The sequence below is a fragment of the Cydia pomonella genome, chromosome 3 (genome assembly GCF_033807575.1).
Source record: "Cydia pomonella isolate Wapato2018A chromosome 3, ilCydPomo1, whole genome shotgun sequence".
Taxonomy (NCBI): Eukaryota; Metazoa; Arthropoda; class Insecta; order Lepidoptera; family Tortricidae; genus Cydia; species Cydia pomonella.
The window spans coordinates 23,104,754-23,131,206 of NC_084705.1; the positions used below are offsets into that span (position 1 = coordinate 23,104,754).

General features: G+C 40.6%; 1 protein-coding gene across 2 annotated transcripts; it reads left to right on the top strand.

Moving 5' to 3' along the window:
- The first annotated feature begins 9 nt into the window (after positions 1–9).
- Positions 10–26,322, top strand: LOC133516348 (collagen alpha-1(I) chain-like). Of its 2 annotated transcripts, XM_061849252.1 has the most exons (29): positions 10–1,592; positions 2,002–2,204; positions 6,933–7,082; positions 7,517–7,558; positions 8,307–8,342; positions 9,166–9,290; positions 9,543–9,693; positions 11,987–12,124; positions 12,285–12,409; positions 12,546–12,699; positions 13,177–13,328; positions 14,846–14,960; positions 15,216–15,340; positions 15,641–15,847; positions 16,005–16,103; positions 16,284–16,580; positions 16,663–17,130; positions 17,547–17,708; positions 18,141–18,338; positions 18,631–18,775; positions 19,134–19,528; positions 21,702–21,971; positions 22,081–22,296; positions 22,415–22,703; positions 22,862–23,047; positions 23,210–23,431; positions 23,672–23,844; positions 24,562–24,783; positions 25,209–25,885. In XM_061849252.1, exons 3-29 carry the CDS (start codon positions 6,938–6,940, stop codon positions 25,353–25,355), a joined length of 5,004 nt encoding a protein of 1,667 aa, XP_061705236.1. In that variant the 5' UTR covers positions 10–1,592; positions 2,002–2,204; positions 6,933–6,937; the 3' UTR covers positions 25,356–25,885. The 2 variants fall into 2 exon arrangements, with proteins under 2 accessions (XP_061705236.1, XP_061705235.1); XM_061849251.1 differs by lacking the exon at positions 10–1,592 and having other exon boundaries at positions 1,675–2,204; positions 25,209–26,322.
- The last annotated feature ends 131 nt before the right edge of the window (positions 26,323–26,453 follow it).

Here is a 26,453-nt window from a genome sequence, read left to right on the forward strand (position 1 = left end):
CCTGGCAGTCATCAGAGACAAAATGTCAATGTCAATGTCATGATGATGATCAAATTTTATAAATTGAAATAATGAATTAATGATCATACATAATAGATATATATATATACAGAGGTATTGCCAGCGTATCTATGTAGGTAGCATCCCACTTTAACATCCGTCCCAAGCTCCAAGGAACCAAGGACACCCCATCAGGCCTCTTGCCATCATCCCTGATAATGTCAGTTGCTCAAGAAGAGCAGGCCACATTGATGGTGGCAAGATACCGACGAATTATCTCATAAAGCGACGTATGTCTTGAATGATGATATGATACTTGTACCGATTTTAGTGTGTTTGCAGATTTTCTTTGCTTTTTTTCACGTGTTTCGTTAAGTTAACATATTTTAAATAAAAATACCTCAATTCTTCTGTACAATTGCGACAAATAACGATTCCGACGAGAAGCGTTTTCATGTATATTTTCAAGAAATTTAACTTTGTATACCACCAAAGAGGATATAACCCACTGGAATGAATTAATAAAATATCGAACAAAAAATCTAAAATACAAACTACAAGGACAGAAATTACCTGGCTACCTTCTTTATTTACATCTGAAGTATAAACGGAATGAAGTGAAATTTAATATTGTATAAATGTGATTTACCAATTGGTGAAGTAAATAGCGGCCTCAAGCGGAAAGCTTGTTTCCCCTGTGATGTCACGCGGAAGAATAATTGGACCCACAGAAACCTATTATAACTATTATTACCTCGCTGGCGAGCTTCATTGACAAACATATTTTACACAACTAGTTTTACATTTAACTAGTCTAATTTAGATTCAATACTTTGAAGTACATGTTAATTTTTTAATGGGTAGGCTATGCTATTAGTTCGATGCATTAATTTTTAATTAGATCAAAATTCATTAAAATAAAAGTAAAGATACTAAATACTTAATTGATTATCTTCATAATATCTCAGTTGAATCTCAGCGAGCAAATATGTAAAAATGTATTCATCAAATTGTATAGGAAAATGTTTGTCATACAACTGAAATGTAAGTTTAAGAAAGAAAATCCTTTAACACGAAATATTCAGAATATGTATACCGAATATCACGAAAACATGAGTCAAAATATGAGGACCAGATCTAAATATAACTAGTGTTATCTGATAGAACTGTAAGAAATTAGACTAAACTGCAACAAATGCTTTCACTGGACTGGCTATGAATTCAAATAGTAATAAAAAGATCGCCGTTTGACCCGCGTAATTGAAAAGCGGTCATCGCCATATCACAGAACTGATATTCCTTTTCTTATTGAGCACATGAATCAAGCAGACCAGCACACGCATGGTCTCCGATAAAGCATTGTTGTTGTGGATTCAGATGCCACACTTATGGTGGAAAGCTATGACGAATGCCCAAGAAGCGATTCAACAACAGGATAGGAATTGGTGCGCGCCGCCATCGCCAAACTGCGGCCTAAATATTGCCTGAAAAATGGGACTACCAACATTACACGCAATGGCCTGCTATACTTTTTTTATGTTTACTGAGTGATTGGATCCATAGCAATTTACGCAACTCTAATAATATTTTGAGTAAGTAGACGTAAACTAAGCTAACTTGCATGACATTTGACAATGACAAAGTGGAGGAATGTTAAATTCCGATGAAAATATGACTTTTATAATGTCACTCCCTCACTTTGTTCTATACTAATCTATGCAAAGTTAGCTTAGACTGGCTCTGCATTTATACTCGTATACCTGGACTTAAAAAGTCTTTAATTTTATTTGATTTTTGGATTAGTATTCGGTTTTGCACTGACATAGCTGATTATAAATCAAAAACAAAGGTTAATAATTGATTTCAGTTGTTTATGTATGGTATGTATGTTAATTGCGTGTGGGTTCGTATTATGATATCATCTTGTTCACCGTAGGTTCAAAGGTAATTGAAAGTTACATAACTGTCTTAATTATTGAGGTGTTCTCTTTTTTGTTCCAGAAGACAAAAGTAGGCCACATTTTTCCAAGTAACTTGAAAAATGAAGATGACACGATGAGAGTTGTTAAATCGGGAAGGAAGGTCCCTTGTCTAGGATGGGTTGGGATCCCCTGCGCGGCCAGTGCGGTGGTATTTATGCTCGTACGCGCAAGCGACGCGGTACTCGCGGGCCGGCGCCCGCACATCCCCCACACACGCCATAGGTGAGTGCACTTTCTATAAGTAATGATCATTTACTTTAAGTTTAAGGGTATCTCATCAAACACTTAAAACAAAGTCTCGAAAAATGTAGAGTACCTGTTTAATAATTGATGGTCTTAAACGTACCGACAATCACCAGCCCGATTAGCCAACATGCCAATCGTTAACGCTCCGTAGCGTAGCGTTGGCATCTCTCTATCACTCTTCCATATTAGTGCGACAGTGAAATTTTTGTTTCGTTCGCTACAGAGCATTAACGATTGGCGTGTTTGCTAAGCGGGCTGCTGACTTAAAAACTACTACGCTATAGTAAGCTGATTTTTTTTTGATATTGAGATTTTAAATTTTGAGGAAATGAGAAGAAAATTGTTTTTTCAGTTCATTAATTTCTTTTTGGGTGCCTACCGTTTCTTAACTCACCAACGGAGCTGCAGCTTTGAGAAAATATTTTTTATTGATGTAGCTGTTTGTTAGGATAGGATTTTCAGAGAGGAGTAGCTGGAAGTTTTTAGTTACAATTCAATGCATTTATTATTTAAATAAAATTTAGCTTTTTTTCAATATTAAAAATAAACATAATTAATCTCAACAAACAAATGCATATGCTATAGGGTTGGTATCTGGTAATTTTAGCAATTTATCGCTAACGAGATAAAGAATAAAAGCGAGATAAAGTGATCTATAGTACTTAAATGTTTTGCAAATACCTACGCCAATTATTTGCGAAAATTGTTGTTTGTTCATCGACTCGGGAGCACCCTCTATACTACAAGATAAACACAAACCACACTACCTAATATCAAAAATTCGTATATAAGTAGGTATGCTATCAATTATCGCCGGCGCCCGGTCAAGAAACACTACATGTCAGCGCCAAAGCCTCCAAGCCTGAAATCGCTAGTCCTCGTTCGACCCTCATATCTTGAAAAGCAAACGCTAGCGATTAACGGCTGAGCTGGCCGAATAAATCGCAGCATTTCGTTTTACCGCAATATCCTTTTATTTGACAGCCAGACGAAAATATCTTCTCATCCATTAGGAAAGGTTTATGTTGGTTATCAACCCAAAGAAAGACTTATGATTGATGGGATATTTTATTTGTGAAATTTAGATTTACGCATATGAGGGAAATCAGATTGGAACGAATAAGACGCTCATAATAGAGCCTATGAGAATACCCTACTGAATAGGGTATATACTTACTTTACTCTTTGTAGGGTATTCTCCGACTAGTCAGATCAGTTTATTTTTTAGAACTGTCAAAACGATTTGCCAATACGGAATTTATATAATTTATAAATATGTAAACGTCACGGTCAAAGTACCTACTTTTTTCTATCCAATTTTTTTTAAATGAATGAATGATTTTATTTCATAAACATCAAATTACATAGATTTCATTAAATTAGAAACTCTGCTTCCTAAATAGGTACAACCTGTACTTTAGGGTAAACAGCGCTCCTCCCCAAAAATTTAGATGCAGGAGATATTTTATTTATACAATTTTAGATAAAAATTGAAAAACATTTAGTATCATTAGTTTAATAAATTGGAATTGTGTAAAAATATACATGCAACATATTCAGGCCATCCTATCCCATTTACTACTGCCTGTTTTATTTCAGAAAAAAAATTCGGTCAGGCGCGAGTTCGTTTTACTCGCGCACCGAGGGTTCCGTACAAACTTTGAAATATCTCGTGTAACTATAAAGGCGAAAGACTTCTAATCAGAAGTATCTATCTATACTAATGATAATTGTATACAGCGCCATCTATCTGCAAATTGTCTAACTAATTTGTGCGATGTAATGCACGTGTGTTGGTTTTTCGACGATAATTCTCGTGTCAACCGATTTTAACATTGTTCTTTTATTTAAAATAAGGTGTTTTTAATGTAAAATCATAGAAAATGTAATAAACACATGTAAAGTTGGTTATATAAATTGCAAACTAAATTCGGAAATGTTTTTGCTAATTAAAAAAGTTATCAAGATAGTGGTCTGATTGTATATTTCCTGTAAAATTGATAGTAATGTTAATATTATACATGTAAAAAAAAACCTAATTTTTCTTCGCTAAACTTCGGAGATAAGAGCGGGGAGAAATGGTTTTTTTTTACATTTTTCTTCATAAATCATTTTATTTCCACTACAAAAAATAATAAAAATGGTTTTGGAATGGTCAATTTGAGCTCTTTCAAATGATATCCCACTTGACTATTGGGCATTTTCCATAGTTATTAAAAAAAAAAACTTTCAATGTTTCTGGGTTAGCGTTGTTCATAACTATTCCAAATTACAAATCGATAGCTTAAGTCGTTCTCGAAATATTTAGCGATGTGATGGACAGACAGACAGACGGACCATACCTTTTGTACCTTTTTGGTACGGAACCCTAAAAACATACCTACTTTAAATTCCATACCTATTTACTTTATTTAAAATTAAACTTTGTTCGATGCTTGTGCATGATAGTCGCAGTATGTAGTACACATCGTCAAAAAACATTCGTTATAAAAAGAGACGTTTGTGCAGTTTCTGACACCTGTCACTGTGCGATCGTTTACTTACTCTACAATGTAGAGTCTACATACTCTACATCCATAGGATTACAAATAGCTAATACATTGCCGACCGGCGATTTGTTAGTTTTTATCGCAGGCGAGTGTTTCTATTAATAAAAGTACATACTCGCGGCAGTGTGATAATTTAAATAAATAAAAAAGAAATATTTTATTCAGACGTAAGTCCATCGGGGTTATTAACAATGGAACTACATACTTAAATAAAGAATGTATAGCATTTAAGATAAAATAAACCTAATATAATAAAAAAAAAATAACTTTACCTGTGGCCCGTTACATATGGAACTGGTTAATTTTGCGACCAATGTGTAATTTAAGCATCACACGGGATTCATACGTAAGGAGTCCATTAGGACCATTAGTCTTCGACACGTGTCGTTTGTTCTCTTATATGCGAGGCAAAAAATCTTCTTCAAGAGACATTTGCCGTGAAAGCTACTTTCGCACCATTATGCAAATTTTCCACATTTTTAGTTAGGCCATTTAGATGCAATTTCTGTTTATACATGTTATGTTTACTAGAGATTTGTTGAAAGGGGCGTAAAGCCTGGAAATTCAAGCGAAACTTGCGACGGAAGATGTGGCGATCGCGCGGGTTTTAACGTTTTACCTCAAAAACCCTGAACGTTCTTCTGTTTAAGATTTTGCCAGTCAAATCCGTTGGCAATATCACAGCTATTTCATTCTAAAATTATGCCTACTGCTATGGAATGTAAGGTAACGTTTACCTAAATGTTTTGTAAAATGTATTTAAACTAGGTATATTGCTCAAACAAAGAAAAATGTACAAATGGCGGACTTAGTGCCAAAAGCATTCGCTACCAGTCAAACAGAGACATACAGGGTGCTTTTGTTATCACTGACTAAACTCGGGATGAAGGGGTGAATGTGTAGGTCATACTGAACAACTTTTACTACAAAAAAATCAGCTGCTCTATAAAAAACATTGACTCTGATTCAACGACATTATGAGAAGGCAGATTTTTTTCCCGGTTAGGGGGTTGGCCTTATAATAAAAGTTGTTCAGTATGACCTACATATTCACCCCTCGGAGTTTGGTCAGTGATAACAAAAGCACGGTGTATATGTTGGTGCAAGAGAGATTCATAACTTACAAGGATAAATTAGACATGTTTTCGTGATATATTTTTCTGGGATGGGATTTATCATAAGGGCCCTGAAAGAGAGAGTGCGAAACATATACAAAAAAAACCTGGACAGTACAATCACTCGACAATCTTTGTTAACATCATTAGAGTCATCGCCACTAATGGACCAATCTCGTCAATTCTCATTGCGCTGCCGAAATCTTTTACGAAAGTGGACAACGGCCTCTCATAGTTGTCCAATAAACAAATTGGTTCATTCACGCAACGGTTGCATTGCTAAAATTAATTATGAGTCGCCAATTGATTCTGTCATCTCTACACAAACAGATGTAGAGTGGCGCGCGGGTCAGTGGGCCGCCCCGGTTCGTCGCTATGGAACAGACCAAGTCTATGCACAGATTTATTTGGACCAGTTGATGACCAATCATTGATATTTATTGTACCAGTCTATTAAAAATAGGGCGCAACTGATAATTTATGACAAGTTGATTTAAAATATTGACTTATGACGATATTAATTTTAGAAGAAAGGTTTAATAATATTTTGGCAGGTATCTTGCAAACCATTTATTTTAGAAAATTTGTTTATAGGGATTTGTTTGTTGCAAATTAACTTTAATACTAGTTCATCCTGTATCTTATTATACATAGTATAACAGAAATATTGATGAACCGTTTGAGAGCGAAAGGTATTTAAAAAAAATATAGGGGGCGGTCGTCCAAATAGATCAACAAGAGACCAACTCACCTTTCCTTGTCTTTACATTAATCTCAAACGGCTCTCTTCGTCTCATGCATAATTAAATACAATACCTATTTAAATGCATTCCTTACAGTAAATTGCGTAAACCACTCGACATTGGGTAGGGTAATTTAGAAACATGAAACACCCCTCAGTTTAATGGTTGCATAATAATTCTGAAAGTCTAATAAACGGTTACTTAGATATCGCTACGAAAAGATACGTTCTGCGATTACTGATCCTAACTGTAGTAAGCGGGTAACTTTTTATTAAACTGGGATACGATCCTGTTTAGGCAACATGTCGTGGCAGGCAGCCGCGCTGGCACTGCTACTGCTACAGGTCTCCTGCAAGGAGCTGACAGAGCCCGCGAACGACCAGGGCCTGCCGCAAGCTCAGGACCCTAACTTCAGCGACGGAGATGTCACTACGTATGACGAGTACGGTAGGTATCCATATTTTAACACACTTTATGTAATCTAGATGACAACAGATGAGAGAGAGCTCGAGTTTGGGCTCGAATTTTTTAGTGGTTCTGATTATTAAGCATACACCGTGTAAAGCGTCTAAAATACGTTTTTGAGCCTTTTCAACATAGTAAACAAAGTATAGCTGTAACTCTTTTGTCGGTTCGGAGTTCGGATTCTACTTTGGATTTTTGACATCGAAGTGATCAACCAGTTACGTAGATTACGCTTTCTATTAGAGGGGGTTAATTTAATATTAACAATACGTTTTGGTGGTTTGTACTGTAAAAAACTTACGCCTTATTACTTCTTAATATTTTACAAAACGATTTAGAGCTACAGCAAAAGTTATTTTGGTGTAATTGTAAGTAAATAGAGAATTTCCTTCCTTTCTAAAAAAATATATTTTCAGAAACTGAAGCGGATTTGGGAGACTTTCGAGGATTAGGAACAGGTGATTAATTCAGACTTGCCTAAGCTTTATATTTAATATCGTTTCCAGTACATATTGTGTAATATCTAGTATCCGTAGATATAGTGCAGTGACCTGTACATGTAATAACGTTGTAGCATTAATGGAGTCGCCTAGGAATATTTTACGATTGAATGAATAACGATTAAGTAATTGATTTCTATAATGATTTATTTTAGTTTTTTTTCTTCTCTTCTTATTCAATTACTTAGTGCGAAAGTTGTTTGAATGTAAATTGTTATTTTTTCATATTATTTCTCAATTACACCAATGTATAACAAAACGACAATAGAAATACAAAATTAATAAACAGCTGTCTAACTTGACAACATCATTATTAGTTATATTGTCGTATTGTTACCCTATGAAGTTTTTGGCCAGTAATGTAGGTAGGTATGCTTAGGAAGTATATCGATTAAGTGTGAGAATTGTAGAAAAAATAGAAAAGCATATGTAAATATAACATTTCCGACATTCCGACTAGGTATGTCAGAAATGTTAACTTTTTAATTTTATAAGTATTGTTATATAAAATTTGAATTTATTCATTCAATCATAAAAAGTTTGTAGATGATAACGACTCCATTTTCTTCTCTGTTCAGATATATTGCCATCACATGTCCGTACGCTATTTATGGTGTTTATCCAAAGGCTTTATTAGACATATTTGTCCTGCATCTTCCATTTATTTATATTAAGTACAAATTATATGAAATGTCTTTCTTTCCAGGACCTACTCGCAGACCTGTGTCTATTGGAGTTAGAGGTGAGAGTTAGAAATGCTTCTTCATGTGTCCTGTAATCAATTTAGTTATAATCCCTAATCTGCAAAGCATTTTCCTATATACCGTGAAAAATATTGTATTGTGTACAAGCGTAGGTAGCTTAGCAGTGAATGAATTAACGATTCCGCTACGAAGCATCGTCCCTACAACCGGTCCTACGCGCTACGGCGTAGCGCTAGGAAATAAGTCACAATGTTACATATTTTGTTACAATCCAGATCTAAAAGAAATTGCAACTCTTGGCCCGATTCGAACTTTAAAATACGTCAAATATTAGGTCTAGATTCGATATGGATGACGTATTTTAAAGTTCGAATCGGGCCGAGAGTTGCAATTTCTTTTAGATCTGGATTGTAACAAAATATGTAACGTTTACTTGTGCATACTCTGTCAGCCTTCCAGTTTACAGGGCAGCAATTGCGTGATAAAGTTCGTAAGTCGAGGCTTAGGCCTAATACGTTAATACTAAGCAAGAGGGAAATTGCTTTCGCCGTTATTGGATTGGATAAATCCAATAAGTACATAATACTTATACCTACACAATAAGTACACATGGTTATTTTATTATCTTAACGGAGCAAATCTGTAATGCTTGGGAAATGTGGCGTATAAAAAATCGCATATAACCGATTTGCAAAACCAAAGTAATTACATAAGTGTTCCGTGGACAAAGTTTTGTACGGAACACTAAAAATGGTTCTATGAAGTTAAGTAAGAAAATACTTAATAATTCGCTTACTTTGTAAGTACGCGTTTTGCTACTTTAATAGGTGCTTTTTGATAATAGGCTAATTTGAATTTTAGGTGAACAGGCAGGATACTCTAGAGTTAAAGTCAGTGTGCGCCAACTCAGGCTGGCGAGGGGACAAAGCAGGACAGTAGACTGCACTCCCGAGGGATACCCTCTGCCGGTTATCCAGTGGACTAAGGTAAGGTTGGCAAAATGTAGGTTAGGTTAAATGCAAACTTAATACAATCTAGTGTCACGTTGTCTACGACTTAAACTTCATTGTTTTTATTTAAATCAAGGGCCGGAACCGGTAACCTTCATACAAAAAATCGGTTTTGAAATTTGAGTACATCACTGTATAATATGTGCGGTATTTCTTGCATGATTTGTTTAAATCATCATTTTATGAATCAAAAGTAGTAAAAACTGATTTTTATAATAACATATACAGGAAGAAGGCGGACTCAGTCAACGAATCAGGCAAAGCGGGAATCTACTGATAATATCTAACGCCCAAGACGAAGACAGGGGAAACTACGTGTGCTCCGGACTTGTGGACGGAACTTCCGTCTATACCGATTATCTTACCGTCGATGTTGTAGGCGAGTATATACTGTTTATTTTATTTTTTAATAAGTACCTACACTTATATTAACTTTACATATACTTCGTGTGATAATAAGTTTTGAGACGAAGGTAGGTAATCTCAAATAGTTCAATTACTGAAATGTTATACGATCAATATTTTTATTTAACAACCACACTATAAGTAATTAAGTATTAATTTGAGTTTATATAAAATGACCTTCTGTGTTTTTTTAATTAGGGGGTGCCGGCACGATACCGAAAATGTTATGTTTACTGGGCGGATAATATTGGGAGTAGGTAGAAGGAAACTGTAATAGATAAAATATCAAATTATACACTAAAATATTGAAAAATGCTTCGAATACAACATGCTGAGTAACCAATGTTTAATTACCTTGCCTGTATTGTCGTGCGGAAGATATTTTTCCTCATATTCGAAGAAAAGGTGCCAAATTCAAAGTGTAAAATTGTGGGAAAGTTTTATCCTTATCTAACATACAATTAGCCTGGAAATATACCGGGTTTGGCCTATAACACGAGCAATAAATTCAACTGTAGGCTGTACTCTGTGTGACTACATACTTAGCCTGTAAGAGTGGCAACACTCAGGTTTATGGAAAATACAAATCAAATCCTCTTTATTGCACAACCTCAGAACAAATGTACATAGAAACACATATAATACATGAAGATAGAGGTAAACAACAGGCGGCCTTATCGCTACAGAGCGATCTCTTCCAGACAACTTTTAGGTAAAGATATTATCTATGATCAACACACATGGTGACACGGTGGATATTTTTATTTCAAAGTGAAATATCATAAAACCACAATGGAAGAGTTAAAGAAGCAAATAGATGCCCAAATGTTACTAATACAGCAGCTGCAGACACAACTCGCGTCTCAACCTGCCACAACGACATCATTAGGTGCTCAAGCTATGAACTTCCTGCCCGGCATGACCACGCCGCCGCCCCAACAATTCTGCTTTCAGCTTTAAAGCGGTCGACTGGCAAAACTGGATAACTTGATTTGAACAATACCGAGAAACCACACGCTTAAAGATGCTACCGAGCGAAACACAAGTAAATTCGTTACTTTACATCATGGGTGGCTAGGCCAATAACGTCATCGTATCGATAAAACTAAGTGAAAGCGACATGAAATCTTATGACATCGTCAAAGCTAAATTCGAATCTTATTACACAGCCCGCAAAACCAAAATGTATAGCAGACCCAGGTTTAATCAACGCGTGCAAAGGGAAAACGAGTCCATAGACGATTTGATCACAGACTTGTACAACATTGCAAAAAAATGTGAGTTCGGCTCTCTCGAGGACGAACTCATACGTGACAAAATTGTCGCCGGCATGAGGGACATGGAGCTCTCGAAGGCCCTCCGAAATCTGGACGAAGAACCAAAACTTGAAATGGTGATCAACAGGGTTCGACACGCGGAGGCCAATATGCCTACACTCAATCCCAAGCAAGTACAAGCCCCCGAAGTACATTATATAAACAAGAGAATGAGTGCAAAGAAACCTGTAAAACAAGCTGGAACTTCAGATTGCTGCAGAAAGTGTGGACGTACTCCAAAACACAAATTTGCAGACTGTCAAGCTACAAACTCAATCCCAAGATCGAGTCGCGAAACGCATCTTCTACTGCGAACTGTAAGATGGAAAGCGCAAACAAGGCGGCCAGTTCTTGCGGTTCAAACATGTGTCGAAGCGGCATATGAAAATAGCTCATATAGAGCCAACGAAATGGGAGAGTCTAGCCAGTGACCGTCCACGTTGGAAGCATATTGTACAAACGCACGTGCGTCAGTTTGAAGCTAGGCGGCGCACAGAACTAGACGCTAAGCGCGACGAGCTGAAGGCCAGACCACCTGTGGCCATACTTTATAATTATGTCGGAGGGGTGCTGACTTGCAGCGAGTCTGGTCGCACAGTTGCTGCAAAAATTGGCTATATCAGTCACCTGAGAGAGCACCAGCGACACTCTCAGCGGTAGAACGCAGTCGCTGTGGTCGAAAACGGCTAGGAGATGATGATGACCTAGTCGGCATAGGCAATATTTTCGGTTATTTATTTATGACTTAAATTTTATAAATTGATCTTCTAATGATTACAATAATTCTACCATTTATAATTTTTTGTCCAAATTAACAGTAACCGATTATAACCGATTATGTAACATATGTAATTTTCATTATAACTTTATAAATGATCCTATGACAGATCCAAACCTTTCCTAATCGATAAATAACAAGGATCACTGCGATAATTAGCTCATCTGGCACAGGCGGCGATACAAATCCGCGCTGTATCGACCAAGGCCGCTCGTGGGGGGAGGGCGAGACCTGGAGCCCCAACAACTGCACGCTCTGCCAGTGCTTCGGCGGCCGCACCAACTGCTCCGTGCTGCCCGCCTGTTTTACAGGTAACTACATAAGTTATTAGCGGAGCGGTGCAAAGTTTTGTCCCGATTAGTGCGCAACTATTGGTGTTTTTTTTTTCTCGCAAACCACTGTCCTGCCAAGCTTATCTTTGGTGGAAACTCTCTGCGACCACCTATATCATTTAAATATATTTAATTTTAGGGGAACAAGCGGGACCCTCCAGAGTTAGAATTAGTGAGAGGCAGCTGAGGATAGTAAGAGGACAAAGCCGGGCTGTTGAGTGCTCTCCTGAAGGATTCCCTATGCCGATCATCCAATGGAGCAAGGTAATCTTTGCCATACCTAATTACGACAACGCATTATTTTATGTAGATGGATAATCTTTAAATATACCTGCTTATATTAAGTGATGTAGGTACCGAACTATATTTAATTATAAAAATTCGCTATGAATTCCCATAGGAAGGGGGCGTGTTCGGAAAAGGAACCAGACAAAGTGGAAATGCGCTGGTAATAACTGACGCCCATGATGATGACCGCGGAACTTACGTGTGCTCCGGGGTCGTGGCGGGAAGACCTGTCGTCAGCGAGTACCTCACTCTTGAAATAGTAGCAGGTACAATCTTGTGGTTATACATCCATCCTTCTTTTTGCTTCATAACATCATCCTTGTTTTTGTTACATACATTACCTGAGCGTTATCTCACTTAGTAACCTTACTTCATCTAACCACAGCACTTGGCATAAAGAATCCTCAAGATTCAAGAAGAGGATCAATATGAATTTAGATAATAAGTTCTTCTGCTTAGCTTCTCGCTCTTAACGGAGCGGTCGTGTTTGTGACCAATGACATATCAATTGAGCCATTCATAAGCTGTAACCATTCTTACTTAACTCTTTGCTGTAACCGCTGCTCTACCGTGTTACTCCACACACTCTGCAACGTGAGTGAACAGTTGCATCTTCGATTTGATGAGGTATTGTTTTGTCCATTACGTCGAAAGGCTGTCGCGGTATCTCCTGCTTTCCATTCGGCTTTGTATAGGAGTCAGATGTCTCACAGAACACTAATGGGCTTTCCCGTGTTCCTCAGGTCATGGTCACGCAGCTGCAGCGGGTACATCCGTCCGCGGCGTGCCTGGAGCAGTCGGCGAGGAGGGCCCCCCGGGGCCGCCAGGCACTCCCGGTGCCAACGGCGTCCCCGGCGCGCCCGGCTTGCCCGGCCCTACGGGCCCCCTGCCAGATGTGAGTAGTCATCTTTCGACGTTGCCCTGCAGGCGGGGGACAAGGCCTTCACGGCCCAAGGGTCTCCTTAACCTTCAAGACCATAGCATGTATGCCATCATACTTAAAACAAAAACGCATCTCTACAATCATAATTACGGTTCGGTGACAAGCAAGCAACCAAGTAAAAAAGCGGCCAAGTGCGAGTCCGACTCGCCCATGAAGGGTTCCGTACCATTTATGACGTATTAAAAAAAACTACTTACTAGATCTCGTTCAAACCAATTTTCGGTGGAAGTTTGCATGGTAATGTATATGATATATTTTTTTTAGATTTTTCATTCTGTTATTTTAGAAGTTACAGGGGGGGGGACACATTTTTTAACTTTGGAAGTGTCTCTCGCGCAAACTATTCAGTTTAGAAAAAAATGATATTAGAAACCTCAATATCATTTTTAAAGACCTATCCGTAGTATCTATACCCCACACGTATGGGTTTGATGAAAAAAGATTTTTTGAGTATCAGTTCTAAGTATGGGGAACCCCCAAAATTTATTGTTTTTTTTCTATTTTTGTGTAAAAATCTTAATGCGGTTCATAGAATACATCTACTTACCAAGTTTGAACAGTATAGCACATATAGTTTCGGAAAAAAGTGGTTGTGACATAATCGGACAGACGGACCGACATGACGAATCTATAAGGGTTCCGTTTTTTGCCATTTGGCTACGGAACCCTAAAAAGAAAAACGGTTCGAAATTGAAAAAGAAAAAAACTTGTTAAGAGCGAGTCAGACTCGCCCACCGAGGGTTCCGCACTTTTTGGTATTTGTTGTTATAGCGGCAACAGAAATACATCATCTGTGAAAAATTCAACTGTCTAGCTATCACGGTTCATGAGATACAGACACGTGATAGACGGACAGTGGAGTCTTAGATAGGAATGTCAAACGGTTTAAGGGTTAAGTTAAGACATAATAATATAATAATAAATTATTTATTCACGACTGAAACTTAGATCATTTTTGGTGTTAGTGAAAATTTTTATCTCAAAGCTAATGTTAGTATATAATTAAGTATTTAATTATAAAGAATGTCAAATTGACTATAAAACTAAAATACTAAATTGACTTTAAAGAGAGGTTTGAATGTCATCTCGCTTTGTGTGGTAGGGCACAGCCAGTGGATGTCATTCCAGATCTAGAGCAGAGCCCAACTGGGGAAGTACCTCCACCTTGCAGAAAACCACAGCCAAATAACACTATATAGACCCTACTCATAGTGTTGTGTTCCTGCCGGTGAGTAAGGTTGCCAGAATTCAACGAGGGGGGGGGGGGGGGGGGGGTCGGCAACGCGCATGTAACTCCTCTGGAGTTGCAGGCGTACATAGGCTACGGAGACTGCTTACCATCAGGCGGGCCGTGTGCTTGTTTGCCACCGACATAGTATAAAAAAAAACTAATTTCTAGCATTCTTTCTTTCTAGAAACCTTTCGAGTTGGATGTAGTGTAAACCATCATTTTAATTGGATATTTACAGGTGAATGATCATCTGAGAAGACAAGTTGCAAGTAACGGAGATAAAGGACCACCATTCGATCCATATAACTACATGCAAGCTTCTGTAGGCGCTCCAGGCATCAGAGGCATACAGGGTAAGAAGAAACATCGTAGGTATTCTTTTGAGAACTGTGCAGTCAAATCCGATCGAGTTATCCCGACGTCAGGTTTTTTCTCACACCCGCATCCCGCAATTTATCGTGCAATTTTCAGACGATATAGTTTTTTTTCACATAGCTTGGGTATGGTGACAGCTGTCATCTACATACAATTTTTACCCTTAAAACGCAAAATATATATGCACCAGCAGTCACCATAATCACTTATGTCACTATTAAATGCCATTTCAGGACCACCAGGACCACCGGGACCGCAAGGATTTCAGGGACCGCGAGGCGAGCCTGGGGAGCCGGGTTTGCCGGGGCAGCAAGGACCCCCGGGTGAAAGAGGACCCCAAGGGTCAGCTGGAAAAGATGTGAGAATTTAAAACACCGCTATGTTTGAATTGCTAGCTTAAGAAAATTAGGTATGTATAATTGATATCTTCAGCCAACTTTGACAAGATGAGCGGCAGGGCGTTTTAATAACCACATTAAATGGTCTTAAATCACAACTTTACCATTTTAGTCAGTTAAAGTAATTCATAATAATCTAATCTCATTCCAAGCATCATAATTATTTGGGTACGATCATAATACATAGCTAGTAGAAGTTAGAAGTTGATAGCCGGACATGTTATAGTTATACAATACCGGTAAGCACAGTAATGTTGTAGGGAGCTCCGGGCGACGACGGCGAGCCCGGACCGGCGGGAGCGGCAGGGCAGCCCGGCCCGCGTGGCGCCCCGGGCCTGCCCGGCATCCAGGGCCTGAAGGGCCACCGTGGCTACGACGGCAAGGACGGTGCCAAGGGTGACCAGGGTCCAACTGGAGAAAAGGGACCAACCGGCCAGCCTGGAGTGATGGGACCACCTGGACCTGTGGTAAGTGATTATTCCTGTGAAACGTCTTAATTGTATATTAAACTTTTATTCCACTAAAAGATTTGTCGGCAAAATGTTGCTGAAGTTCATAAAGGGTCTATTAGTAATATTTGTTTCTACGATTAATCTTTTTACTTTCTCTGTTGTGACTATCCAGGGCCCGATGGGACCCCGTGGAGAGAGAGGTCGGGAAGGCTCTCCGGGAGCGCCCGGCATGCGCGGCGTCGACGGTGTGGCAGGACCGCCAGGACCTGTGGTACATTACTTTTAATGAACTTAACAGTATAATTACACTCGTACCTGATTTTTAGGTCTTTTTGATATTCCATTGCTATATAAACTACTTTGTTGTATGGTTGTCGGTGTTTATGGAAATATTTTCTTGCTTTTTTTTGGAATTAAATTGTAAATTTAATCAAATTTGATCGTGTTTAAGGGCAACGTTGGAAAACCCGGTGCTCCAGGATTTCCAGGCGCACCAGGGCTAAAAGGCGAGCAAGGCGCAGTTGGCCCCCAGGGCAGCCAAGGCATGCAAGGTCCTAGGGGAGAATCAGGTCGGCCAGGGCAACCGGGAGAAGCCGGTCCGCAGGGCCTCGCTGGTCGCGACGGTGTCCCTGGGGAGAAAGGCGTGGCCGGGCAACCAGGAAATGCGGGGCCTCAAGGCTTCCCTGGCCCCAGAGGCTTACCCGGTGTAGCTGGCGACCCAGGAATTCATGGCGCCAAAGGAGAACCGGTTTGTGTATTTTAAAAATGCTATACTTTATCTTTTCACGTGGTGAATAATACTTGGTGACTTTTTTTTTTAATTCTTTCAGGGTCAAATTGGAGAAAGAGGTATTAGAGGTGAATCGGGCATTAGAGGAGAACAAGGTGCTCCGGGACCACGTGGTCTTCCAGGAAGTGTAGGGCCTGAGGGCAAACGTGGCAAGCGAGGACTTCGGGGACCTGCTGGTAACATTGGACCTCAAGGAGAAAGAGGTCAACCAGGTTTGAGAGGTTTGCCAGGTCCTGACGGCCCGATTGGAGCTAGGGGCCAACCAGGTGAAAGAGGAAATGTTGGCTTACCTGGTGAAAAGGGTATTACTGGTGACGCTGGAAGACCTGGCCCTCAAGGATTGCAAGGTCCTAGAGGTGTAGTAGGGCGACCAGGAATATCCGGCAAACAAGGGCCGCCTGGAGATCGTGGTATACCCGGAGCAGACGGCAGGCCCGGAGAAATGGGACCTCAAGGTTTACAAGGAACCCCTGGACCCATGGGGAGCCCTGGCGAACGAGGAATGCAAGTTAGTAATAAATACTGTGTTCTAATGTGAAAATCAGACGGATTAAACCTTCGAGCAACACTAGGAAGGGAGGCGGCATTCATACTATTTCCCCTCTGCCGAAGCATAGGTACAACTGTACCTATGGCGATGCATGTTGTGACTTGTCCGTACACAAAAAGAGATCGAAGTGTGCAAGATTTGTCTTTGACGTGTGTCATTTTCTATGTATTTGTGTCGTCATTACAGATTGGTTTTAGTATGTAGTGAGTGAGCAGTGCGACTGTGTGCACATTTCCCCTCGCAAAAAATGGCAGAATGATTTGTTCCGTAAGATATCGCATAGCCTCCTTCCTTCCGACATGTCAGCCGGAAGCAGCTGGAAGCCGGTGTTGCTCGAAGGATTAAACATACTGACAGTATAACTTTTTTTTTAGGGCGAGCCCGGAAAAGATGGAGAGATGGGCCAACCTGGTCCTGAAGGCCGGAAGGGTGATGCAGGACGGGATGGTAGCCCTGGCATCCAGGGCGCACAGGGTCTCCCGGGGCCCGCTGGTGAAAGGGGACCGGCCGGGCCAGCGGGGCCGACAGGTTTCCCTGTACGTTTTAGTTACTGTACTTTACGATACCTCAGCTATGAGTATATCACAGTTATCAGCAACACGAAGCGCGGTTCTTTATTTTTTGCGCCTAGAATGCTCTATTGAAAGCGAAGTAGGTATGCAAACACAATACATAACAAACACACAAAACGTAATAAAGCTCACAAAATCGTCCCCGACTGTATATAGGCACTATGGACTAAATAAAGCATAAGAAAATTATTAGAAAAACTTAGACCGCAGTTATGTTTTGACACAATTTCTATTTAAGAAATCCGAAAGAACTTGACCGTAATGTCACTTGTTCTGTTTTAGTGATACCATAGTGGCTGATCGTTTTGACAATTCGAAAAAAGAAACTGATTCGATTAGTCAGTGAAATGCCCTATTCATCATGAAATAAATGATATGTTACCTCTATCATTTTAGGGTATGCCGGGAGCTGCCGGCTTACCCGGATCTTCGGGCAAAGACGGCGAGCCCGGCGTGGCGGGGCCGGCGGGCACGCCGGGGCCGGCCGGGCCGCGGGGCGAGCGGGGCTTCAACGGCGACCGTGGCCTCCCGGGGCCGGCGGGCGCGTCCGGCGAGAAAGGCGACGTGGGAGCGCAAGGACCTGATGGACCCGCGGTAAACATACTAGATAATCCCAGTAAGGGCATTTATTTGTGTAGTTATCAGTATCACGAATATTTGTTCCTAAGTTATGGATGTTTTCCTATGTATTTAAGTATATGTTTCTCTATTCATGTATGTACATCGTCGCCTAGTACTCAGGCTTTGCTTAGTTTGGGGTTAGGTCGATCCGTGCAGGATTGTCCTCAAATATGTATTTATTGTATTATTTATTATTATCAGCTAAGTACCTAATAATTTCAACCTACTCATGACGAAATGTAACCTTATAAATATTTAATTCTAGGGTCCGGAAGGTCCGAGAGGGAGCAAAGGTCAACAAGGACACCCCGGAGCTCTAGGATTGCCGGGACCAAGAGGACCCACTGGAGCAGCAGGCGAAAAAGGCGAACGCGGTTCACCGGGCCCCGCGGGCAATGATGGACCTACTGGTGAGTAAACAACTGTCATTTCCGTCATATCCCCACAACAAGATTTTACTGCATTGTCTTAGTCCTTCTTCTTCTTCTGTCCTAGCTTATTTTTCTGGCAACAGGATTTTCGGGGCTTTTGCAAGATCAAAATGAATCGTTGTGTCCTTAAGATCCATAATATAAGAGATGGAGCTCTGAAAAAACAAAATAGGAATAAATTCACCGAGTACGTGCCCGCTTGGCTCATTTTCTCGTACGGTGTAGATATTGTAGATCATTCTAACCCGCTTAGGTCCACAAAGCACATAGTCTTAGTTCTAAAGAACGTATGAAACCGGAACGCTAGTTACGTTACACTCCTTTACTTTTATTTTAGGACGTCAAGGAGAACAAGGTCCACAAGGACCTGTGGGCCCGGCCGGGCCCCCTGGTGAGCCGGCCGAGAGAGGCGAGCCTGGAGCGCCCGGCACTCCAGGTGAAGCCGGCGCCAACGGCTCGCCCGGCGAGCGCGGGCAGCCCGGCCTGCAGGGCGCGCAAGGCTTGCCCGGCTCTCCTGGCCTCACGGGCATGCCCGGCATCAAGGGCGACAGGGGCTACAGCGGACTCAAGGGCCAACAAGGCGCTCCTGGCAGCCCAGGCGTTGCTGGAGAACCTGGCCTGCGAGGCCTTCCAGGCTTAGCGGGCGCTAAGGGAGCACGAGGCGAGCATGGCCTTAAAGGAGAATCAGGACATCCTGGTCTTCCGGGAAGACCCGGTGACCTTGGACCGCAGGTGTGAATAGAAATAGACGATAATATGTAGTTAACGAGCTAATAAACTCCTTGAGATTTTTTTTCGCCCTGTAGTTACTAATCAGACTTATCTGAGACCACGTTCAGTATATGTCCTATCTAACGTTTGATAATTTTTAGCGGAAAAACAACGTTACATGCATCATAGGGTGCTCCATAAAACAAAGACATATGCACATACGATTCGTAGTCTTTCGTCAAATAATGACAGATCAGCACATGCTTTAGCTGATGCTTTGTAAAACAATGCCATAAGTGCATATCCACCAAACGTTTAAAAAAAATGCATTAAATAAAAAGGAATATAACGCATTTAATTAGTTGCATTTACAAAAACACAAACACACATTTCTAAGGAATTTCGTTTAAATACCAAAAAGTTATCCTCAAAATTCACTCGCGCAATCTTTAAACGTCTCCATTGAAAAGTAGAGATTTCGTAGATGTGGCTTTGTTTTACCAAGGGACGAGCATCGGCTAATAGTCGTTTCTAGTCAAGTCGACCACCGCGTTTGTTGTGAATGTTTTCACGGCGTATTTAAATCATTTAATAGTGAATAAGTATAAATATAATACTAAAAGAAATTATTAGACAAATAATTCCCTATACATACATTGCATACATTTTTGTAAAATAAGTGTAGGTATATAATTTATGAACTCGACTGTACCTAGTATATTTCACACGCTTGAAATTATCGCGGCACACTAGTAGCCTAACAAAATGTCAAAATTATAAGTGATAAAATGTAAAAGTGATGTTGGTACACACTTTAACATTCCGTTATTATTCCATAAACATTATCTTAACCACGACATAATCAGAAACCATAAGTTTTCTACCCATAGATCCGATGTTTATACGACTACAATCACTTTTTAAGGATCATTTTTAGGGTTCCGTAGTCTGTCTGTCAGTCTGTCCGAGGATTTGCTCCGTGGTCGTTAGTGCTAGAAAGCTGAAATTTGGCATGGATATATAAATCAATAATGCCGACAAAGTCGTACAATAAAATCTAAAATTTTTTTTTTTTGCTTCAACCCTACAGTGTGGGATATCGTTAGAAAGGTCTTTCAAAACTAATAGGGATCTTCAACAAACATTTCTTGATAAAGTTAATATCTTCGGAGATAATTGCTTCGAAAGAAAAAAAAATGTGTCCCCCCTCTCTAACTTTTGAACCATAGGTCCAAAAAATATGAAAAAAATCTTGGAAGTAGAGCTTAAGAAAGACATTAAATGAAAACTATAGCGGATATGATCAGTTTAGCTGTTTTTGAGTTATCGCAAAAAGTTTCCCCTTCATAGTAAAAACACGTGCACCCACAGTTCATCCTTTGGTTAACAATCTACATCTACCATACTTTAAGCTCCAGTTTAGCTTATTGTGACGGAAGAGTAACTACGGAACCCTACTCTGAGCTGAGCATGGCCCGACATGCTCTTGGCCGGTTTATTGATATTAAAATGACAGCTCAGGTAATGATGGTCGATATACAATAGTACATTGTGCAACGAGGAGGGTAAGTGAAATTTTGGATACAGGGTGGTTTGCAATATTCTTACCACCGGAGTCACACACAATGTTTTTCATCACGCTTGCGAAGAAAAAACTAAATTTTAAGCAAAATAATTCTTAAATACGGTGACATATCAAACATACGTCCGCCATTTTGTAATTTCTTGGCAGGTGAGGCATCGAAGGCACAGACCTATTCGGCATTCAGCCACGATTGAATATTATGTAAAAAATATTTTAAACGGCTGTTAAATTAATCAAATTAAATTATTATAAACATAAACAAAAATATTAAATTATAAACGTCAGTATTTTAAAAGCAAAACTCACTTATGCTACTTGGTTTGTATGAATAAGTGACATTTAATTAAAGAAAAAAGCTATAACTCCCTCGGGAGTTATAATATAAGTAGTCTCCAATATAATAAATAATTCAGTTGCCAAATAAATAATTGGTACTTGCCTTAAAGTATTTCTCGTTTTTAAATATTTTAAGGCTCCGCATTTAGTCGCCAAACTATTACTTTTAGTGCCTATTTCTATTTTTTTAAGCTACAGAAATCCGATTAATTAGTTGACCGGTTAAATAAGTACGTGCCTAAAAAAATAACTTAAATCGTTGTATATTCATAGGGTCCTCAAGGAAGCCCTGGACCGGCGGGAACACCTGGTCTTGCCGGACCAAAGGGAGCAACCGGTGATGCTGGCAGACCAGGCGCCCCGGGGCCCCAAGGGCTCACAGGTCCTCAGGGTCCAGAAGGCGTCAAAGGCGAAAGAGGCAGCGAGGGCGAGACCGGACCCCAGGGTCCTGCGGGACCTGCGGGACCGCCTGGAGAGAGGGGACCAAGTGGCTTGCCGGGGATGGCAGGACAGCCCGGACCTCAAGGATTACGTGGAGCTCAGGTATCAATTGATATCCATTGTTCTTCTTTACTTTATGTCTTTTAATTCATAATGATTTGTTTAGTTTATATGTATTTGTTAAATAAATTAATAAAATGTATTTAAATAGGGTGAAAGTGGAACCCCCGGCAAACCAGGTGCTGACGGTGCTCCAGGACCCATAGGGTCTCCTGGACTGCAAGGCCCGCCCGGTCCCATGGGAGAGCAAGGGCCGGAGGGCCGCCCCGGGAAACTGGGGCAACCGGGCATCCCTGGCAGGCCGGGAGACAAGGGGCCGGCCGGACAGCCGGGAATTTCTGGACCACCCGGTACACCTGGATTACAGGTAAATAAGTAAATCTTCTTTTTATATTGGTTGCCATAAACTTTACATACATTCTTATTTAAGTACCGACGAGTCGAATGCTACATGCACAGGGTCTTCAGCCTACCTTTAATTTTAGGGTCCTCCGGGGCAAGCTGGACCTCCCGGTCCGGTGGGTGAACGCGGACAACGCGGCGAACCTGGTCCTGCTGGCGTGGACGGGCCTCGAGGGCCTGCCGGCAAGCAGGGAGCTCCTGGCTTCGACGGCGCTAAAGGAGAGAGGGGTGAAGCTGGGCTAGATGGAGCCAAGGGGCACGCCGGCCTCCCAGGCCTGCCGGGAACGGTTGGTGCGCCGGGACGTGTGGGAGAACGAGGCCTGCCAGGACCGACGGGGCCGCCAGGAAAAGACGGCGATTCTGGCCCTAGAGGTATCTAACGGTTAAACGCTTCTTAAAAATTCAGATCTTTTGCTCATCTTTATTATGGCCCAGTTAGTTGGGTCGAATTGAAAGGAAACTCTTTTCGTTTGCACTAAAGTTCAGTTTGGTTACTTATTTGGAAGTATTTAACTAATATTTAAATATAGGCACTCCCGGGCGCGACGGTGCTCCTGGCCCTCAAGGCCCGGCGGGCCCGCCCGGAGGCCGAGGACCCGCAGGCGAGCCTGGACGACACGGGCCTCCCGGACCGGCCGGGCCGCCGGGTCCTCCCGGACCTGCCGGTGAAGGCCTGGCTTACGACGCTGCTGCTCTTGCTGCAATGATGCAACAAGGTACGAGACATATGTGTGGATAAATTTTACTTTAATCCTCTTATGGTAAGGCAAAAGAGATTCTTGAAATAAATAATGAATAATTATGCGTAGAATTGCATTTCAACCAATTAAAGTAAGTATGATTAATAGCCTTAATAATAAATAATTCCAAATTTCCAGGTTCAATTAAAGGCCCCGACCCACTTAACGACGATCCCAACTTGCTGCCATCGCGTTTCTTCAAGGACGACATGACGGCTGCAGAGCGCAAAGAAATAGTGACTAAAGCATACGAACGTCTAAAGGTGTCCTTGGATAAATTCCTAAGGCCAGACGGCTCGCAAGACGCGCCCGGCAAGACCTGTGGGGACATCAAATATCATCACCCTGGATTTGTGAGTGGTGCGTTAAAACTAATTAAGGAGTTGCTTTATAAACAAGAGGAGTCTCAAGTGATTAATATCTAGATCCCATTAATAATACGCAATATGCACTAAACTTGGTAAGGAAATTTTGGATATGACTAAAGGCTAAGTTTCGTCGGGCAAACTTCGTTTAAGGAAAATGATTTTAGATGGCAGATATAGCCATATTATAAGGAGTACCTAAGCATCGGATGTTACGAAAATGTTTACATTCCAGGTCAGTACTGGATCGACCCGAACGGCGGCGACATCAACGACGCGATCCTGGTGCACTGCGACATGGACACGGGCAGCAGCTGCATCTACCCCAAGCCAATGGAGTCCAAGAACATCTCTTACAAAGGCAAGGAGAAGGAGGTCTGGCTCAGCGAGCTGGAAGACGGTTTCACTGTGAGTGTTCGAAAGTTGTGTAGTTTTTACTAAGTATTAACTCAAAGTATTAGTTACTAAATTCGAGTCGGTCTAAGCTAATTCTTCACCAACTTGGCCAGTAACAGATTAGGGGGGTGCCAATACTATCAAAAACTTCAATTTCCTATTTATATTACACTTCCACAAATTGCGCTGTAATGTCTTTGCGGAGGTAGCTTTAACGTGCTAGTTAATTATGTTGGGCATTTTCTGCAAATTGACAACCATTGTGCCTATTTTGCGTGAGAACAAGGTAGCAATACTCTAGCCACCCCAGATCCTCCACGAAACCTAGCAGTGTCTTCAGGTTCCTAACTGCCTCCTTTAGAATGCACGGAGTCCCTCGGTATTTGTTCCTGTATAATTCTACCTGTACAATTTAGGAGAATATGTTTCGTTGTTTCCTCTTCTTCCATGCACTCTCTGCACATGGGGCTGCACATCCGTTTTACCCATATTAGGCATGTAGGTGTTTAGCTATTTAATAATGTCTTATAATATTTATTTAATATGTTATGTCCTGTAGCTTTAACGTGTTAAGTAATATGGTAAATATTATAAAATGGGTTTAAGTTAGTCTCTCTCAGCTTGTCATTGACTCTATAAAATGATCCTGACTCGAATACGTATTCAAATCTAGAAAACCTCTTACATGTTTTCATCAATAAATACCTCTTTATCTGAAATACTTTTCAGATCACTTACAAGGCGGACCACAGCCAGCTGATGTACCTGCAGCTGCTGTCGCGCCGCGCCGCGCAGAATGTGACTCTGCACTGCCGCAATACCGTGGGCTACTACGACCCCGAGGCGCGCCATCACCGCCGCGGCCTCAAGTTACTCGCCTACAACGACGCCGAGATTCTGCCCCGTGCAAACAACCGCCTGCGGTACACGCCTGTGCTGGATGACTGCCAGGTTAGCCTAGTTACGGCCTTGTTAACGTTGCAACTGTCAACTACTACGACCCCGAGGCGCGCCTTTACCGCCGTGTCCTCAAGTTACTCGCCTACAACGACGCCGAGATCCAGGACCCAGTCGTCTATGCTGGATAACTGCCAGATTAGTCTATCTCGAACCTGGTACTGTACTTCAGTTTTTTCTTGTCTGATGTTTCATTCGCCAAATTTTCATGTTTATTTCAAGAAGAATTTTTTCTCAACTTGAAAAAGCCATCTTGTAGATGTAGATGTAACAAGCCATTAGGATTAAAGGTAAGGTTAGGTTTGTAACTCTTCTAAAAATGTTCGTTCAAACGTATTAAAAAAACTTTAGGCCAAATGGAAATTTGGAGTAATATAGCCCAACTTAGTGTATTATTCTAACTTAACGTCTATTTACAGTACAAGTCGCAAGAATGGGCGAAGACCATCGTGGAGTTCTCAACAGACAAGTCCGGGCGGCTGCCGCTGCTGGACGTGGCGGTGCGCGACCTGGGCCGCGGGCAGCAGGCTTTCCGCGTCGAACTGGGGCTGGCCTGCTTCACGTAGCGGTGAAGATGCAACTCCAAATGACGAGATCACAAAATTTGCAATTTTTCGTTAGTAGTGGAAGAGATGTCTAAGAAACATCGTGTCCCCTAGTTTGACATCTAAAATAGATGGTGCAGTACAGCGCCATATGTATAGTGGTCACTTGATTGTCAAACGCCAACTTTTGACAACCTAAGTGATAACTTGGCGTTGGGGTTGGTTGGTGGGTTGGTTGTGATAACATATCATAATGTACGTACAGCGTTATCTACCAGTTGTCAAATTCTAAGCACGAATTTATCATAAACTTTACACATCATAACTACCAATACCAACCAAGGAACTACTTATGAAAAGTTGATGGTCGTCATTACTGTCATTAGGTAATTATAACCTAGACTTTCTTTTATTGTACTTATTACGTCGCACTGGTAGGAGATAGAAAATGTGTTTAGGAGAATTGAGCTAGGCGAACTACCGGCTCTGTATGATAGGCGGTATTGTAATACTGAATTCCTCAATATATAATTATTTCGTTTCGTATAATTAGGTTTTAAAATGTTACATATGCCAAAGATTAGTATTAATCTACATTCTTGCGGTAGAATGTGCTAAAATGAGATAATACTTACCTAGTTTTATTTAGTAGCTATTAGTATATTTTAATCAATATAAATAATAGTTATAGGAACATTTTTATTATTCCTTTTTTACAATTTTTTTTAGCTAAAATCCTAAGTTACAATATGTAATTCATATAATTTAGGTCGGTAATTATAATTGCATTTATTTTAACAATTAAGTACTTAAATTAAACAAGTCGTCACAATGATCTATAATTAAATTAGTTAAGTATTTACAAAGGTTCTTATAAGACTGTGTACACAGTTAATTGTAAATATGTCCTTGATATTTTATAAGGCAAAAGTGATATCTGATATGATTAATTTTAGAGAATAAGTAATAAATACTTTCAGTGTGTTAATCACCTTGTTTTTTTAAGGCCACAATGTATTCTTATAACCAATCATTTTTATCACATTCATACCTATGAACGAACGAATGATGTAAAAGCAATTATTTTGAAAATTACAATAATATCACTAACCTACATAG

What these genes read in the sequence shown, in the direction of transcription:
- LOC133516348 (XM_061849252.1), top strand. Translation starts at nt 6,938, where the DNA reads ATGTCGTGGCAGGCAGCCGCGCTGGCACTGCTACTGCTACAGGTCTCC. An exon ending in CCGGTACACCTGGATTACAG is followed by an intron (nt 22,297 to 22,414) that starts GTAAATAAGTAA and finishes CTTTAATTTTAG; the next exon opens with GGTCCTCCGGGGCAAGCTGG. An exon ending in TCACCCTGGATTTGTGAGTG is followed by an intron (nt 23,432 to 23,671) that starts GTGCGTTAAAAC and finishes TTTACATTCCAG; the next exon opens with GTCAGTACTGGATCGACCCG.